Genomic DNA, 17,796 nt, shown 5'->3' with positions numbered 1-17,796 from the left:
TTCAAGAAGAATGAATTAAATGGGTTCCAAGAAACAGAATGAATAAGCTGGAAAAGGCTGGAGACAGCATAAGAAAGGCAGTGGTCTCTCTCAACAAGAGGACACGGAGAGGCAGAAGTGCTGATGTTCAGGGCCCACAGGCGCATAGGGCCCCACACTACCACTCACCGTGCTCGCCGTGCCCGATGGGCACCTTCCCCGCCCCACGCGACAGAGGAGGAAGTGGAGCGGGGATCGAGGCACTTGCTCGACTGCTGGATCCAAACTCAACTCCATTCCCCACTCCGCTCTACCACTCCATGCCAGGCAAGAATACGGGAAAAGAGAAAACGGAACCAAAAAATCAAGTACACCAAATCCAAGTATAAAGCAAATTAAACTGTGGCATGACTTTCAGCAATCATCATAATAATGTCAGTGCCACGTATGAATTTGGAACTTTGATTGAACCAAGGTTACAGAACAGAAAAAGTTTTCTACTTTGGTAATCCCAGCACAGTGGGAGGCTGAGGTGGGTGGATCACCTGAGCCCAGGAGTTCAAGATCAGCCTGGGCAACACAGCAAAACCCCGATTCTACAAAAACTACAAAAATTAGGCAGGCGTGGTGGCGGACACCTGTAGTCTCAGCTACTCAGGAGGCTGAGGCAGGAGAATTGCTTGAACCTGAGAGGTGGAGGTTGCAGTGAACTGAGATTGTGCCACTACACTCCAGCCTGGCAACAGAGCGAGACTCTGTCTTAAAAAAAAAAGAAAAAAAAAAAGAAGACAACAAACTGACAGAGCTCAGACAAACTGACACCACCGAGGAGGTGAGGGCCAGAAAAGTGCTTCTGCTGCCTTCCACGCAGGAAACTGAGAGGCCGCCCAGCACCCACAGGCCACAAGCACATGGGCCACTCAGTCTCTAGGATGACCAGCAGAGGGGCATGGCTTCAAGCTTGGTAAACTGACCCAGCGCTCACCCTTGAGCCCTTTTCCCATGCCCCTCTACCAAGGGTGCCGCAAGAATGAAAGGCTCATTTTCTCAGTCTCTTTTGTGACTAAAGCTGGCTACAAAACAATTCTGGCCAAGGAGAAAGATACAGTTCTGGCCAAGTGAAAATATGCTGGGGGCAATGCCTCTGACAAAAGGAACAGACAAGAGCTCCACTGCTGCTCCTTCTCAGTTGTTCCTGTTTCAAACATAGATGTGATGTCTAAAGCTGCTGCTGCTGTACTGCAATGATACTGACCCAGAGCCCTAACACGGCTGAACTCAGAACTAGCTCTAGCAAACTCCTCCCTCTGGATTACCTATGACATAATAAGTGTGTATATACGTCCAAGGTGTGTAAGATACTGTGAGTCATGCTGTGACTTTCACCCAGAATCAATCTAAATGATACAGGAAAAGAAGGTTGGAGAAATGTCAGGGAGCTAAATCCTCCTCCACGTGAACTAACAGTGCACAGATAATGTCTCAAGTTCATAAATCAAACCATAGCAAGTGCAGGATGCAGCCCTTTCTCTTGGTTAAGCTCCTACTATGTTGCATCTCTGTCACTTACAGCCAATCCTAATACTAATTAATACAGAAATACAAATATCAAAAATGCATTTTAAAAAATCAGTGACGCTGCTGAGGAGGGCAAGAGCTATACTCTATTGCTTCTCATCAAAAGCCCTTCTAAGTTTGAGGGCATCACTTCCAGAGAAACTGAAATTAAGCACAGGTCTGCTCTTCTCCTGGCACCAGCAGGCCCAGCCTCTCCCCACTCTCTGGCTCACCAGGCTTCTGGAGTCATATCCTGAGCCCCTCCTGCCTAGGGCGCCCACCTCCCATGCCATCTGCCTGGAAAACACACCTAGTTTTCCAGACTTGCTGCAACCCTACATCCATGAACTCTCCTGCCCTGCCTCCTGGGCACACCTCCTTCCGTCCCCACTTTCCTCACAGTGCCACCATCATCACAGGATTCCTCCCCTCCACACCCACCGGGCCGTTCACACGCAGCGGGCAGAGACTGCATCTGAACCCTCAGTGCCTCAATCGGAGGCAAGGCAGAGGCCGACCTCTGTCACTGAATGCAGACATCCTCACGCCGCCCTCTGCAGAGACTTCAAATGTTTTACTTTAAATTGGATTAATGGGCCTTCACTCTTCAGGGTCACTAAAGCATAAAGCTCCTGCCACACCCGAAGTGCCACTCATGCACCCTCAGACCAAGGAAGGGCGGCCAGGGGGCAGGAATGGCCAAGAGCCCCACCCCCACCACCAGCATGGGTGGGCATAAGTTAAGAAGGGGGTTAGGAGTCATCAGTCTTCCAGAACTCTCCACATACCGGGATCACAAGGGGCTGCAGGCTGGAACCTCGGCCTCCAGTGCCTTACATGGGGGAATCTGTCCACAAGAGGGAGCTGCTGTGTCACTCCAAGTCCCTCCACGTAGAAAAAGCCTTCAGGAAATACTGAACAGAAGTAAATTCAGATTGTCCTGGATGTACACATGAATCTTCTCACTTCTTTCCTTTCACACACACCAGTCTTCAAGGTATCTGGATTCATTACTTTTAGTTCAGTCATGCTCAGAGCACAACAAAGCTAAAAAAAATTACCAATTTCTAAGAACTTCAGATCTTTATGATTTTACACTCAACAGTGTATATTTCGTTAAATTCTTATCTATTCAAGTCATACTTCTGTGGTTAATTGTGTACTTCTTCAGAACCTTAAAAGTCACATATAAACTGGGAATCCAACCACTTCTTAGGAATTTATTTAACTTGATGCTGTTTAAACCAAGCTTTACTCAGATTATTTCTTATGTTTTAAGTGGAAAACAATCCCAGTCACAAACTCCCTTGTTCCACACCTACCAGTGTCCCTGGCCCCTGTGGACACCAGCTGGGGCGGGCTTCTCCCTGCAGCGCACCCACCAAGCAACCTGGGGGAGAGCGGCCGGGTACCTCCTCTGGGTTCAGGAACACCCCTGCTCTCCCAGCAGTCACTGGCTGGCGGGGCAGCTCTACTGTTTTCTACCCCCCAATAGCTGTCACCACAGGACTGGTCTGTCCCCACATTTGTCCCCAGGCCTCAGTCAGTGCCTCCCCACAGGGGCTCAGTACATGTCTGTTGTTAAAGGAATGACTCTCTCTTGAGCACTGCTATAGGTTCTGAAACATGATGCCGGGTACAGCAAACACCATGACTCCACAGCTCACTTCACAAGCAGCAGTTCCGCTTAATTGCACCACTTGATGTTATTTTCCCTAAATCTGGTGTATCTGTAGTTTTTCCCTGTCATCTCAGCTCAGGCTGAGGCCCCAGGTCTGAGGAAGTGCTAAGGGTCCCCCTGTTTTTAAGAGCAGGGTCTCCCTGCCCACTATGTAGAGCTTGCTAGAAGACTGGAAAGCAGGGCACCTGACAGGAGGCCAGAACCACAGCTCGGAGACCAGTGGACTTGTCCTAAGAGAGCGAGTCCTCACGGCAGCCAGCCACCAAGCAGGGGAGGGAGTTCATGGTCCTCCACTCCTTTCCCTGGTTTTCCTCCCCTCCCTCTGATCCCTCTGATCCCTCCTACCCCCATGGGCCCGGGGCCATCACAGGATGAACACAGGCGCGTATGACTCGCACTGTGTCCCTGCTCTGATGCTGCCCAGTCCCGTGGCTGCTGGTGGCCTCTAAAATTAGAAGGGTCTTTGGAAGGGGCTGTGCAGGGTCAGATTTTCAGGACAACATTCAGCTTCACCCACCCCATCACAGAGGACCCACCAGGGAGGGGGAGGGGCAGCAAGTCTCCACAGGGCCCACCTGCAGTCCAGGACCACAGGACCCACGGAGGGCCCTCTTGACCATGGCCACACCTTTCTGCTGACATTCCACACTCGGCATGTTTTTTTCCAATTTCTCTAATACATTTTGAAATGTGGATAGCAGGCTTGTCAGTTCTGGAAAGCCTTTCTCGCACTCTGCCTTCATCTTCTGAGGCCTCACTTTGCTTTTCGACCTAAATTAGGTCCTGTCTCTTCCAGTCTTTCCACTTCATTAGGGGCTACTCTGTCCATCTATCGCTTACGGTTTTGAGGTCACCAACTCAGGACCCCGTATCTGTGTGCACTGACAGGCGGGCGTCACATGGTGGTCCTGCTGACAGGCGGGCGTCACACGGTGGTCCTGCTGACAGGCGGGTGTCACACGGTGGTCCTGCTGACTGGCAGGACTCACCCAGCTGTCAGCAGCAGCCAGGGATGTGGTGCTGGGTGCGCCTGACCACGACTGCCATCACCCACTGACCTAGATGGCAAGGCGTCTTCATCCTTGGGATCTTCACCACTCGTGGGCCCAGCCTCTAGGGGGTCCTCAATGCTCGCTGGATGAATGAGCGTGTGCTCACTGGCCATTTCAATTTCATCTTTTGTAAACAACAACAAAAAAAAATCTGTGCAAGTCTTTTGCCCCAAATTCCACTGTACTGCCTTGTCCATGGGGATCTGTAGGATTCTTCATGTACTGTGGACCCTGAACACTAAGCCAGGCCTCTGTCAGGTATATGCCTCTGCTGGGCACACACACCTCTGCCAGGTGCACACACCCATGTCAGGCGCACACACCCCAAGTGCACATACCCCTGCCGGGCACTCACACACCCATGTCAGACACATTCACTCCTGTCAGGCGCACACACCACTGTCGGGCATACACCCATCCATCGGGCGCACACACCATGGGGCACACACCTCTTTCAGGTACACACCTGTCAGGCACAGGTATGACAAATTCTTTTCTCAGGGTAGTGTTAGCATCCTGCCCTGGGATACACACCGTGTACACTCCCCTGCCTTGCAGGTGGGAGGAACTGTGAACATGATGGGAGATAGTGTTGCATAAGGCAAAGGTGAAGGGATTTTACAGATGCAATTAAGGCATCTCATCAGCTGACTGAGTTCATCAAAAGGGAGATCTTCCTGGGTGGGCCTGGCCTGATCAGGTAAACCCCTGAAGGATGGGAGAAGTCAGAGAGGAAAGGAAGAGGGGAGACTCTCGCGTAGACGCCTTGGGAGGCAAACTGCCATGCTGGGAAGAGGGCCACCGGGCAGGGGCTATGAGAAGTCTTCAGGAGCCAAGCGCCACAGGCCTATGGCCACAAGGAACTGAGCTCTGCCAAGAGCCAATGGGCTTGAAGAGCACCCTCAGTCAGATGCGACGGCAGCCCCTGCTCAATACAGGCACCTTAACTACTGACACTTCAAGGAACAGAATCAGGGGCTCAGGCTTCTGAACAGAGGCTGACACCCCTTCGACAACTGTCCGATTCCACCAGGGAAATGAGCTGGGCTCACCATGGCTTTGCACCCAGAAGCACATGACTATGAAAACTTGACAGATGAGCCACCACCCAGCAGACAGGAAGTAGGACTGGAGGGGCTGGCACGGAAACGCTGATTGTGGCTTTGGAATATTGTTAGTACTCTCTTTAATGGTGTATTTTCTAATGTGCGCACAAGGAAGCCCCTTTTCTTTCTTCTTCGTCTGTCTCTAGCCCTAAATCCAGTAGACTCTGCTCTCTGCTTTCAAAGCTGAAATAAAACACTGTTTAGGTGACATCTTACTCTCCTGAACTTTCAGAATTCAGGAATACTCATGCTAAGACACTTTACTCTTCCTGACAATGGAGTTTATTGCATAGGTTCAGTAAGAATGTGTCCTCCTTTATAATTGGATGTAACTGGACAAAAAAAAAGTGCCACCAATCCCACATCTGGAGTGTCACATCTGAAAGTGAATCTCACATCCCCTAAGCTCATCCACAGGAAGGATCTGTGCCCTGTGGAGCCAATGCCTGCCCAGCCCCACAAGGGAGCAGGCCTGGTCCCTGTTCTATACTTTATGGGGGCCCAGAAAATTGTGAGGGCCTCAAGTTAAAGAAGTTCAACATTTTTAAAGACTATGGGCAAAACCTGGTGTGGATACATTTCTTGGGTCTGGCTTCCTAGTGCCAGGGTAGAAGAACAAGTAAAAGCAATCTTAAAACTCTCTGGAATAACAGAGGCTACTGGAAAAGCCATCTTAGTTCCTCACAAAGCTTCAGACAGAAATGAATCCTCTGACCTGGCCAGCTGCTCTCCCCCTGCCCCTCTGCTGACCTTCCAATAGGACGCCATGTGCCTGAGCGCCTCTGAGCGGATGCAAATCAATCAGGCCCAACACCACACAGGCAGCTTCCTGGTGACAGGGGTCACGCCAGAAAAGCACGTTCAGAGAGACTTCTCGTTCTTAGCCAAATTTTTACTCTATGTCAGTAATCTTTCGAAATATTTAGATACTAAAACACCACCTTTGCTCAGTTGGTTGTTTCAGTCAGTAAATTACTTTGAAGGAAGAAAAATGTCAAGTTTTTGTCACAATATCTGAGGACCCAGAATTAGTGTCCTCACAATAACGTGCTTCATTCGAAGGCCTTCGTTGGCCTGACCATCCACCCGGCCTGCCCATCTCCAGAACCTCCACGCAGAGAAGAGCCCTGCAGAGGCTCACGGAGCTCTGCACCAAGACGCCGCCAGGCACCAGGACAGAGGTCAGCACACAGGACACCCCAGGGAGGGCACCTCCACACTGTGTAAGCCTTGAATGACGGCTCCCTCCTTCTGGCCCCTAGAGCCCCCGTGAAACGCCCTAGCCCCTAAAGATGCAGCTGCCTCTTGGCACTGGGCTCCATGCCCCTCCTCACTTCTCCTTTCAGTCAAGGCTTCAAGAGAACTCTAGTTCCTGACCAGTCGGTCAGGCGGCCACACCACACTGTACACAGAGCAGGAGGCAGCAGCAATGCCCGGTGGTAGCAACAGGTAGCAACGTGAGAAGTGGCTTAGGCACCATAGTGACATAGACACTCCTAAACCTCCTGGAGGGAGCAGGGCCAGCCCGGAAACAAAGAATGGTCCTGCACAAAAGGACTTCCATGCAGGTGGAAAGGCTGTTCATAATTCTCTAAGCCCAGGCCCAGCTGAGTTGTGGATTCACACAATGTGTTTTTCTATACTTTTAACACATACTCAATGTTCCAGAAACACAGAGACTATCTAGAGACAGGGAAGACCGAACACTGCTTCCCTCAGGGTTCACCATTTCAGAAAGTAATGCCACTCAGCTCTATTGCTTATGGTTTTCAGGTCAGCGGCTCGGTATCCCGTATCTGCCTGCACTGACAGGCCCACTCCACTCAGTGGTCCAAGGGAAAGCAGCAGTGCCTAAATATTCACTCAGTGGCATAGAAAAGTATTTTATTATGTATCTTCAATTTATCTTTATATTACATTTGGGCATGACACGGCTTTTTAACATTATATGGCTATAATTATATAAGGTAATATCTTCTATGAACTTCATTTTAAAATAAAAAGATGAGTTAATAAATATTTGTTACAAAAAGAAGATGTGGTGTGTGGTGGCAATGAGAAAGACTAAGAAAGCTTTCCAAGTTTAAACAAGAGTCAAGGTTTCCTGAAGCCCTCCCCAGCAATTCCCCTTGAGCAGGGGAATTACTATAGAAATTCTACCTAGTGTATCCCCCCAAGGTGTTCCAGCCTCAGAAGATAATGTCATGTATAAAAACACAAGAAATAACTTCAGTCTTTCCAAGCAAAAAGAAAGGCAAAAACAATGAGTCTGCCTAAAACTAAAAATAACACCCCACACCCACCTATAGTGCGACCCGTGGCTACACTGCACAGACAGCACTAAGGCAGGACCAGGAGGGAGGCTCAGAGGGAAACCAGACAGTGCAGTGAGGCTGAGGATGGCCGTGCTTCCAAAGATTTTCCAGCCAAAATCTTTCATGTTTATTTATTTTTATTTAAACCACCCTGAAAAGGGAAAAGAACAACACACCAAACTGTTTGCTGCCGAAATTAGCTCTTATTTTATGAAAAAAAGGAAATACACGATTTCTATTCGCAGCTAACATTTAGTAACACAGAATCAGGAGGAGGAGATGTGACTCATCATGTCGTAATATTTTATAAATTCCAGCTCTTCAGTTTTGCTTTCTCAGCACATGCTTTAGATATCTCCTTCTGGCCTGATTATTTTTTCTATGCTTTTAAGAACAATTTATTGGTGCAAAGGATTATAAATAATTCATTTCTCCAATGCACAGTTACATTATATAAAAATACTTGCTATTTCACATATATGGCATAATTAATGCAATGCTTTACTTCTGTGGCATGTTAAAAATAGGTAATCACAAATCAACACTTAACTTAGCAATATTAAACCACAATGTCTCTTTCAGACTCATTCCAACTCTGGGATCCTCATTCTTTCAATAACCTCTGGTTACAGAGAAGTTGATTTCCTATCACTAATTAAGCTAAAAGAAGCGCTACAGCTGAAAATAAAATTCCATCCCACTGGCACAAACCACAATAAAGGTGACCTGATTTTGACCTTCCCATACTTGGACTGCCTGTGTACCCCCCAAAAAAAAGCATCGGTTGAAGATAAAACCTCCTTTAAAGGTCTCACTAGGGAACCAGTTACCTGAAATTCCTGATACTTATAGACAAAAATGGTAAGCAGGATCTTTGCTGGCACAAACTCAAAACCCAGTAGTCAGACATGGGCATGTCTCTACTCCCCAAAGACAGTGTCCCTTGTAGGCTCCCAGTCACTCCCATCCGTCCACACTCACGCCCTGGTGACCGCTCCCTCCGCACGGCTCTGCATGCCGTCCAGAACTCCCAGGTGGGAACACGTCTGTCCCCTCCCTCCATGTCTAGTGAGTGGCTCACATGAAAGCTGCCAAGCAAGCTCCTGGTCCCTGCCATGCCCAGAGGGCATCTGAGGCCCAGTGGGCGCTCGTCAATATCCACAGAGCAAATGAACACAAGAGCACACCTGCGTTCTTCAAGCCAGCAGCAGCCCTCTGACACTTTCTCCTTCCCCTCATCTCATCTGAATCCATGAACAAGCTTCCTTGGAAATGTACAACTGGACTTCCTGAGTTAGTCACTCAACTGCTCATAAGTAAATTAACCTGACACCATACTAATTTTACTGGGATTTTAGTATTTGTCACAGCTTCTCTAAAAAGCAGATGCTGAATCATGGGATAGTCACCAAAAACAAGTACTAAAGAAATTTTCTTTTTTGCTTTATTTATTTTTTTTTAGAAAGAGTCTTGCTCTGTCACCCAGGCTGGAATGCAATGGTGTGATCTCAGCTCACTGCAGCCTCCACCTCCTGGGTTCAAGCAATTCTCCTGCCTCAGTCTCCCGAGGTTGGGACTACAGGCGTGCACCATCACACCCGGCTAAATTTTGTATTTTTGGTAGAGACAGGGTTTTGTCATGTTGGCCAGGCTGGTCTCAAACTCCTGGCCTCAAGTAATCTGCCTGCCTCAGCCTCCCAACGTGCTGGGATTACAGGAAAATTTTCTTTTAATTGCTCCTAAGAAAATAATAATTGATGGTAAAAGGCTTGCACCAAGTCTAGTGCCTGGCATGAAGCACTGACTCAATAAATGGTGAACTGACCCCGAAGAGGGCAGCAGGTGCCGCACACGCCACCGGAGGGCAGCAGGCGCCGCCCCAGAACCAGCAGGAGGGACTCATGGGTGAGCTAAGGCTGCAGTAAAATTAGAAATGAACCAACAGTAACGGATCATCTGTCCTGGGAAGTATTCGATAAGGCATCTTTCAAAGGCAAGCCAAAAGGCTTAATTAAGCAGTTTATATCAAGAAAAAGGCATTTCTACCAGTCAGATTTGATCAGATCTTTACAGGTTTTTACTCACCTTGAAATCTGTCTAGCTTTATGTCTGCTCTGATCCCAAGGCAGCTTCCTTCAGTGCGAGTGGACTGAGAGGATATCTCAGCAGGACTGAAGTAACTAGAACTCTGCAGTTGGCCAACATCAATCTCCTTCAGTCGCCCCTTAAGCTCTCCATGATAGCTTGAAAGACTCCACTCTGCATAACAGAGAGATTCAATTACTTCAAACTTGTTTGATTCAGTATCAAAAGCTTTGTCACCATTTCAGAAGTGAACTCTATAACAATAAATACTCTCCATTAAAAGTCTCCTAAATACAAATTAAAGTTATTTTAAATGTATTCTTCTGAATCTGAAAGGGGATACGCGCAATCCATCACGTCTCCTTCCATCTGCCTGCAGCAGGGAGAGGCACACACGACAGACGGAGCCAGATCGTTGCCGGTCCAACATCTCGGCATCAGGCGGCACCAGGCCACACACTGAGGAGTGGAGCCTCAGGCAGAATCTCACATGTACTCATCCTTTTTTACAATTAAATATGCAAACGCCCCTACAATGCACGCATGTGAACGTGAGTCCAGGTACAGAGACGCACCATCCCCGCACTTGCTCTGCCCAGGTTTGGAAACTACAGGCCACCGTCTGCTTCTGAAGCAGAGGCTGTGAAACAGTATCTCCATCTCATTTCTGCTCTGTGTGAAAGCGTTTTCAACCAGCAAGCCATTAGAGAAAATATCTCAACATGCTAATACACTTACAAAACCTCACTATGGAGTATTAAAATTTTCTTCTTGAAAAGCAAACTGATATCCAAAAGAAGGGGAAGTCTGCAATGGGTTTCTCCACTGCAGAATTCCAAAGAGAAGTTTCTGGGAGCTGTGTCCAGGGGTGAGTGGGATTCTGAGTGGGAACTCGGAGGAAGGAGGTGAAGTGTGGAGGATGAGGTGCGCATGAAAGTGGCTCGGCTCTCGCTATGCAGACTTGGCCAGGCCATCACAATGCGTTCCTGTTGCCCCGGTCGCTGCTGCAGTCCTCAGAGGAGATTGGAGGCTACCTTCCAAACCTCCCACCTGTGGCCAGTTGCTATTCATCTAGAACACACGTCAGCTCGTCTGCTGGGACAGACCTAAGACACAGAGACAGGCTCACCTGTGTCCTGTACTAGCACAACCAAGTAAAATGGGCTGTCACTGAAAATGCTCTATCAGCCTGGAATTATAGGTCACAGAGTCATCTTGTCCAGCACAGAGAATGAGGGCCACATGTCCAGAACTGTCCCCACTGTCAATGACCCCCATCATCACCACACCAGATTCAAGTTCCCAAATCACCCTCCACAGTGGTCCCAATCAGCAGGCCTGGGTGGAGAGTGTCAAGAAGCGCAAGGACGTTGGCCTCTGACCTTTAGCGCTGCCTCCACTCAATCCAAATCAAGCTCTACCACAGCCCCTCCCCAGGGGGCAGAGAACAAGGCCCCCCAGTGAGCATGAGCCAAGCAAGCTTCTCTGGAGATGGCACCTAGCCCCTCTCTCAATCCAAAGAGCCACAAAGAAGTAAAATCCATTCTAGAAGCTTTACACACCAAAAAGTCCACCGCCTAAACAGAGAAAGAAAAACACAGCAGAAAGGACATGAAACCAAGATTTACAGAACTGGGTTCTTCTAGTGCCCACATCACGTCCCACCAACTCTGCAAGCCTGGCCAAGAAATCCGACCTCCCTGGGCCGTCTACAGGATGGGAAACTGCATGGGAAGCCCAACCACTCTGGGGAGGGAGCAGGTGATACGCAGGGCAGGTTCTGGAAGCTGCAAAGTGTAAACGTCAAGTGCGAGAATGGTTGCCTCTAATTTGAGCATACTCATACCAACTGAGGTAAAACTGTCATACTTGCCAGGGGTATTGCAAAGGGTTTCAGGAAAAGCATGGCTTCCAGGAAAGAGGGGTCCAGGCCACCACCCTAGACCACAGCCTTGCAGCCGTGTGACTTGAACAGTGACTCAGCCCCTTCCAGGCTTGCTCCTATGAGGACAGGATGAGGACACAAGGAACACCCGCCGCAGATGGTGCCGTGAGGATCAAATGGAGGAACAGATGTAGAGTGCTTGGCCCCGTGACTAAGACCACAGTAGGGGTGCAACAAAAGATGGTCAAAAACACCGGAGTCTCTTTGTCATGGAGGGAGTGGAGAGGAGCAGGTGACAGAGACAGCAGCTGAAAAAACAAAACAGAGGAGAGATGGAAGATCTGCACAACACAATTAACAAGCTGCATGGCGGTCACAAGCAAGACACTGCTCCTAACGTGCATTATACATCAGTTCCTCAAGGACACATGAGCCACTTCTAAAAATAGACCATATCCCAGTCATAAAGAAAATCTCAACATATTTCAAGTGGCTGAAATCAGACAGAGCTCATCCTCTGATCACAATACAATGAGCCTAGAAATTAATAACCCAAGTATAACTAGAAAGTCCCCATATGTTTCAGAGTTAAGCAATACACTTCTACGAAAGAAAATCATCACAGTAGAAAACAGAAAATATTTAGAAGTTAAAACTAGAAAAGATTATGTATGGAACTGTGCGGCACACAGATAAAGCAGTACATCAGAGGGACATTTATAGCTCGGTGCTCAAACTAGAATAGAAGTAAAAATATTAAAGAGGGCCTACCTGAACAAGTCAGGGAAAGAAGAACAAAGTAAGCTCAAAGAAAAGAGAAAAAGGGAACTAGTAAGAAATTCAACCTGTATTAATTACATATAATGGCAGGTACACAAAGATCAACATTGGTTCTTTGAAAAGACAATGCAGTGAACCAGTGATCTCTGGCAAGACTCATGGAAACACAGAGAGGGAACACAAGAGGAAAAGCCCAAAATTAACCAGCCTTGGAATTGAATCAGAGGGCGGGAAGGCCTGATGGCCACAATGCTGTGACTCTCCTGTCCTTGTGTGGGAAGATCTCACTCGCCCCCAGTGAGTCCAAGCAGGCGGGTGACTGCTCTGGCCCATCGAATGCAGTGGGTGTGGTACTGCCAGGTCCAGACCTGCACCGGAAGAGGATGTCTGCTTCCACTTCCTGTTTCTTGGACTACTGTCTCTGGGGAGCCAGCTCAGATGCTCTGAAGAGATCACAGCGGCCACATGCAGAGAAAGATGTCTAGTCAGAGAAAGATGTCTGAGAAGAACCAAGAAAGCCAGCCAACAGCCAGAACCAGAGCTCCAGACACTCAGGCTACCTGGCTGGACATTATAAAGCGATTGTTGTTTTATGCCACTAAGTTGGGAGTGAGTCATCAGGCAGCAAAAGAAACCAAAATGGAATTATCACTTAAACTCTGACAACACTAAAAATGTAATAAGAGGCTTTATAAATTTTATTCCAAAAAGCTCGTAAGCTTAGGTTAAATAAAGAAACTCCAAGAGAAATACAACTTATTAGGCTGGGTGTGGTGGCTCACGCCTGTAATCCCAGCACTCTGGGAGGCTGAGGCAGGTGGATCACTTGAGCCCAGGAGCTCAAGACAAGCCTGAGCAACATAGCAAAACCATCTGTCCTAAAAATACAAAGATCAGCCAGGCGTGGTAACACGCAGCTGTCATCCCAGCTACTTCAGAGGCTGAGGTGTAAGAAATCACCTGAGCCTGAGTGGTCGAGGCTGCAGTGAGCTGAGATTTCATCACTGCACTCCAGCCTGGGCAACCAGAGTGAGACCCGGTCACACACACAAAAATCACCATTTAAAAAGAAAAGAAAAGAAATATAATCTATTAACACGGACTCAGGAGGAAATAGAAAATCTGACAAAACCACAAACATTAAAGAATTAGAAGCCAGGTGCAGTGGCTCAAGCATGGAATCCCAGCACTTTGGGAGGCCGAGACAGACATATTGCTTGAGCCCAGGAATTCAAGATCAGTCTTGGCAACATAGTGACGCCTGTCTCTACAAAAAAATAAAGAAAATTAGCCAGGTGTGGTGGCATGCACCTGTAGTCACAGCTACTCTGAAGGCTGAGGCAGGAGGATCGTTTGAGCCCAGGAGGCAGAGGCTGCAGTGAGCCAAAATTGCACCATCACACTCTACAGCCTGGGAGACAGAGTGAGACCTTGTCTCAAGAAAAAGAAAAGAGAAGAAGAGGGAGGGAAGGAAGGAAGGAATGGAGGGAGGGAGGGATGGATTATAGTCAGTAAACAAAAATCATCCTAGAAAGAACACTCCACGCCTAGATGGCTTCTCTAGAAAGTGAACCCAGGCCGGGCGCGGTGGCTCAAGCCTGTAATCCCAGCACTTTGGGAGGCCGAGACGGGCGGATCACGAGGTCGGGAGATCGAGACCATCCTGGCTAACACGGTGAAACCCCGTCTCTACTAAAAAGTACAAAAAACTAGCCGGGCGAGGTGGCGGGCGCCTGTAGTCCCAGCTACTCGGGAGGCTGAGGCAGGAGAATGGCGTGAACCTGGGAGGCGGAGCTTGCAGTGAGCTGAGATCCGGCCACTGCACTCCAGCCTGGGCGACAGAGTGAGACTCCGTCTCAAAAAAAAAAAAAAAAAAAAAAAAAAAAAAAAGAAAGTGAACCCAGCATTCAACACGACACTTCCGTGAGGAAGATGAGAAGGAAGCAGTAAGTCAATCTTACAAATACAGATGTAAACATCCTATACAAAATGTGATCACACTCAATCCAATAATATTTTTTAAAGTGATCAATAGTGATTAAATTGAATTTATGATGGGAATGCAAACATGATTTAATGTATGAAAATCAATTTAGGTAATCTACCTCATTAATAAATCAAGAGAAACACAAAAGAATATATTGATGACTCCCCTTAGATAAAGTTCCATCACAGGCAAAACTGAACTACATTGATTGGGGATGCATTCTTACACAGTAAAATCAAAAAGAAAAGGACAGGATTATTTCAAAATATAGGATATCACTAAACACAGTGGCTCACACTTATAATCCCAGCACTCTGGGAGACCAAGGCAGGAGGATCACTTGAGGCCAGGAGTTCAAGATCAGCCTAGGCAACACATGGAGACCCCATCTCTACAAAAAATAAAAAATTAACGAGGCATGGTGGTGTCTGCCTGTGGTCCCAGCTACTCAGCAGGCTAAGGCGTAAGGACTGCGTGAGCCTGGGAGTTCAAGGCTGCAGTAAGCCACAATCCTGCCACTGCACTCCAGCCTGAGGGACAGAGTGAGACCCTGTCTCAAAAACAAACAAAAAGGCCAGCACGATGGCTCACACCTGTAAGCCCAGCCAGCACTTTGGGGGACAGGTGGGAGGATCGCTTGAGCCCAGGAGTTCAAGAACAGCCTGGGCAACACAGAGAGACACCATCTCTACAAAAAGTAAAAAAAATTAGCCAGGAGTGGTGGCTTATGTCTATAATCCCAACTGCTCTGGAAGCTGTGGTGGGAGGATCACCCATGCCTGGGAAGTTGAGGCTGCAGAGAGCTGTGATCACACCACTGCATTCCAGCCTGGGCCACAGAGCAAAACACTGTCTCATAATAATAATTATTATATATATACACACACACATAGTATATATTAGATGTGTCATATGGATGAGGGGGAGTTATCATCAGGGAGGAGCATGAAGGAAACTGTGAGGTACACAATGTCTATTTAACCTGGGTGAGAGTTACAAGGACATACAATTAAAATTATTCTCTTATATATGTGTCCATCTTTATGAAAGGTATCTCATAATACAAATGTATTAGAAAACAAACAATTAGGCAATGAAGCAAAAAAAATGCCAGCAATGACAACTGATTTACACAGCACTATCAATAACAATGGGACCAAGTACCTGCTGTATGATCAACCACATGAAACAACTAACCAACCACTGCAACCACCTAATTGTCTGCCACGGTCTCAGATAAGAGCTAAGGAACCACAGGTGCAGAAGAGTTATGAGATTATGCAAAAGGCAACTAGAAACTTTATATTCCTCACACAAAAAAAGAGAGACGGAGGAGACTATGTTCAAGGAGATCGTGGTTGGATATGCTAAGCAGCAAGCTCACAAGCTAGGGCCAAGAGTTTCAACCTGTGCCATTTTCTCCATTCGCCTTGAGCCATCCTGTGAAACTGGTCAGGAGTGAGCCACCCGAAAGGGTGGATGGGGAAAGGGAAGTACTGTGGGATAGGCAGCTCTGCACGTCTCCCACCTCCGCCCACTGACAAGCCAGGGGCTGGCAGCTCAGCTTCAACCCCAGCACCACCACCTTTCCAGAGCTTTCTCTGGGTGACTGCTCCTAGTTGCAGGAAATCCTCTTCTGAAAATAGCATGACTCCAAATTCGTCAAGCTGAAGGGGTTTCCACAATGGGTTTATATCTCACTATCTCCTAACAAAGGGAAATTCCAGTGCCACAGCAATGCTATGAAGAGGGACCACTGAGGATTTAACATGCCTTATACCAACAGCAAGTACACTGCAAGTTGTATTAAAACACATTTATCATTCACAGTACTTGATGGATTTGCTTTGCCAGTAATAATCATATTGATTAAATGAAGCAATTGTGTTTCCTTTTAAAGTGATATTTATCATTATAATTTAATTAGACCGTGGAAATTGGGGCTCTGCTCTGCCAAAAACTAAGTACTCTCCTTTTCTACCTTGCAGGAGCATAAAGCCAATACTATTACACGGGTGTGCAGTTACAACTATGGTCAACTGATGAGATTTCACTGTTTCGAGACAGTAATTATTTCAGGAAGTACAGAGGCATGATATGCTCACAGCAAGTAAAGTACAGGTCAGGAGAAAGTAATCAACCGGAGGGTGCTACAGCAAAGACACCTTCTTCCTAATTTTTGCCAGGAGCTGCCATTTGAAGTGCTTTATTAGTCCTAAGAATTAGTAGCAACAATGGGGGATGAAAGCCGATGGCCTGAGAGGAGGGGATACAGCTCGGAAAACACCCTCGAGCATGCTGGAAAAGTCAAACACACCATATACAAACAGCAAACAACTGCTTAAGGAGATACAGACAGTTGGGAAACAGGTAAACTAAGAATGACCAACTGGACTTGGCGGGGCAGGGAAGCAGAGAGACCCTCCAGAAATAATAGCTATAATGACTAACGTTAAAAGCTCAGTGGACAGGTTTTAGCAGCATATTAGACACAGCTACAGAGAAAATGACCAAACTGGGCAGCAGAACTGAAGCAATAACCCAGAAAGCAGTGCAGAGATACACAAGAGACAGAAAATACCAGAAGCATGGGAGCTCTCACAGAAACAGATTCGGCCAACTAACCTGCAGCAGACTAAATACAAATAAGCATGAACCCAGACACAGCACAGAGAAATGACGTGGGAGCACAGGGGGAAAGTCAGGCTGAGAGCAGATGCTCAGGGTCCAGGGAAGAAACCAGGTAGTGGAGTAGGACGAGATCTTCAGCGTGCAGACAGGAAAACAAACTCCCCACCTAACAACAGTCTTTCCACAATAAGAATAAAGACGTTTTCACACAAATCATACCTGAGACAGTTAATCCCAAAGGACACATTCCAGAGGAGCTATGCTCTTGTAGAGAAAGAATATGTAGCAAAAAAGAGTGGCTATAAAAGGAAGCAGCATGTGAAAGCACTGGTTGAATAAAGGAAAAGCACAAATCTTACACACAGCGTTCCAGCGAACAAAAAACAGGGAACATTCCCAACTCGTTTTATGAGACCAGTATAATCTTGGTAGTAAGATCTGTCAAGGATGTGCCAGAAATGAACTATTAGTGGCTTTTATAAACGTAGACACAAAAATCATAACAAAATTAGCACATTTAAATCCAGGGACATATAAAAGACAGTAGGTCACACCTGAGTTGAATACACACACACCAAGAATACACAGCTGGCTTCAGATGTGAGAATCGATCAATGCACTGAACAGCGACATTTCTATTCAAGGGTTCTTTAACTTAGATTTCTCAATCATTCAAACTGGTATTTCTGTAAATTTCCATCAGCAGAATAAACCTCACACTGTTCTCAAAACATACAT

General features: G+C 47.2%; 1 protein-coding gene across 9 annotated transcripts in view; it reads right to left on the bottom strand.

The window, feature by feature from the left end:
* Positions 1–17,796, bottom strand: part of LOC105472500 (adenosine deaminase RNA specific B1) — a 135,156-nt gene that overhangs the window by 72,073 nt on the left and 45,287 nt on the right. For 8 of the 9 annotated variants that reach the window (XM_011725814.3, XM_024789991.2, XM_071095816.1 and 5 more), the window contains exon 2: positions 9,776–9,949. Coding sequence is in view for 5 of the 9 variants with exons in the window: in XM_024789991.2 (XP_024645759.2) it covers positions 9,776–9,949 (174 nt within the window). In the remaining 4 variants the exon portion in view is untranslated. Of the gene's footprint in view, positions 1–9,775; positions 9,950–11,648; positions 11,734–17,796 lie in introns of those variants that run through there. The other variant, XM_024789992.2, reaches the window with a different exon arrangement.

The sequence above is a fragment of the Macaca nemestrina genome, chromosome 4 (genome assembly GCF_043159975.1).
Source record: "Macaca nemestrina isolate mMacNem1 chromosome 4, mMacNem.hap1, whole genome shotgun sequence".
NCBI lineage: Eukaryota > Metazoa > Chordata > Mammalia > Primates > Cercopithecidae > Macaca > Macaca nemestrina.
This window is presented reverse-complemented; position numbering and strand designations above follow the sequence as displayed.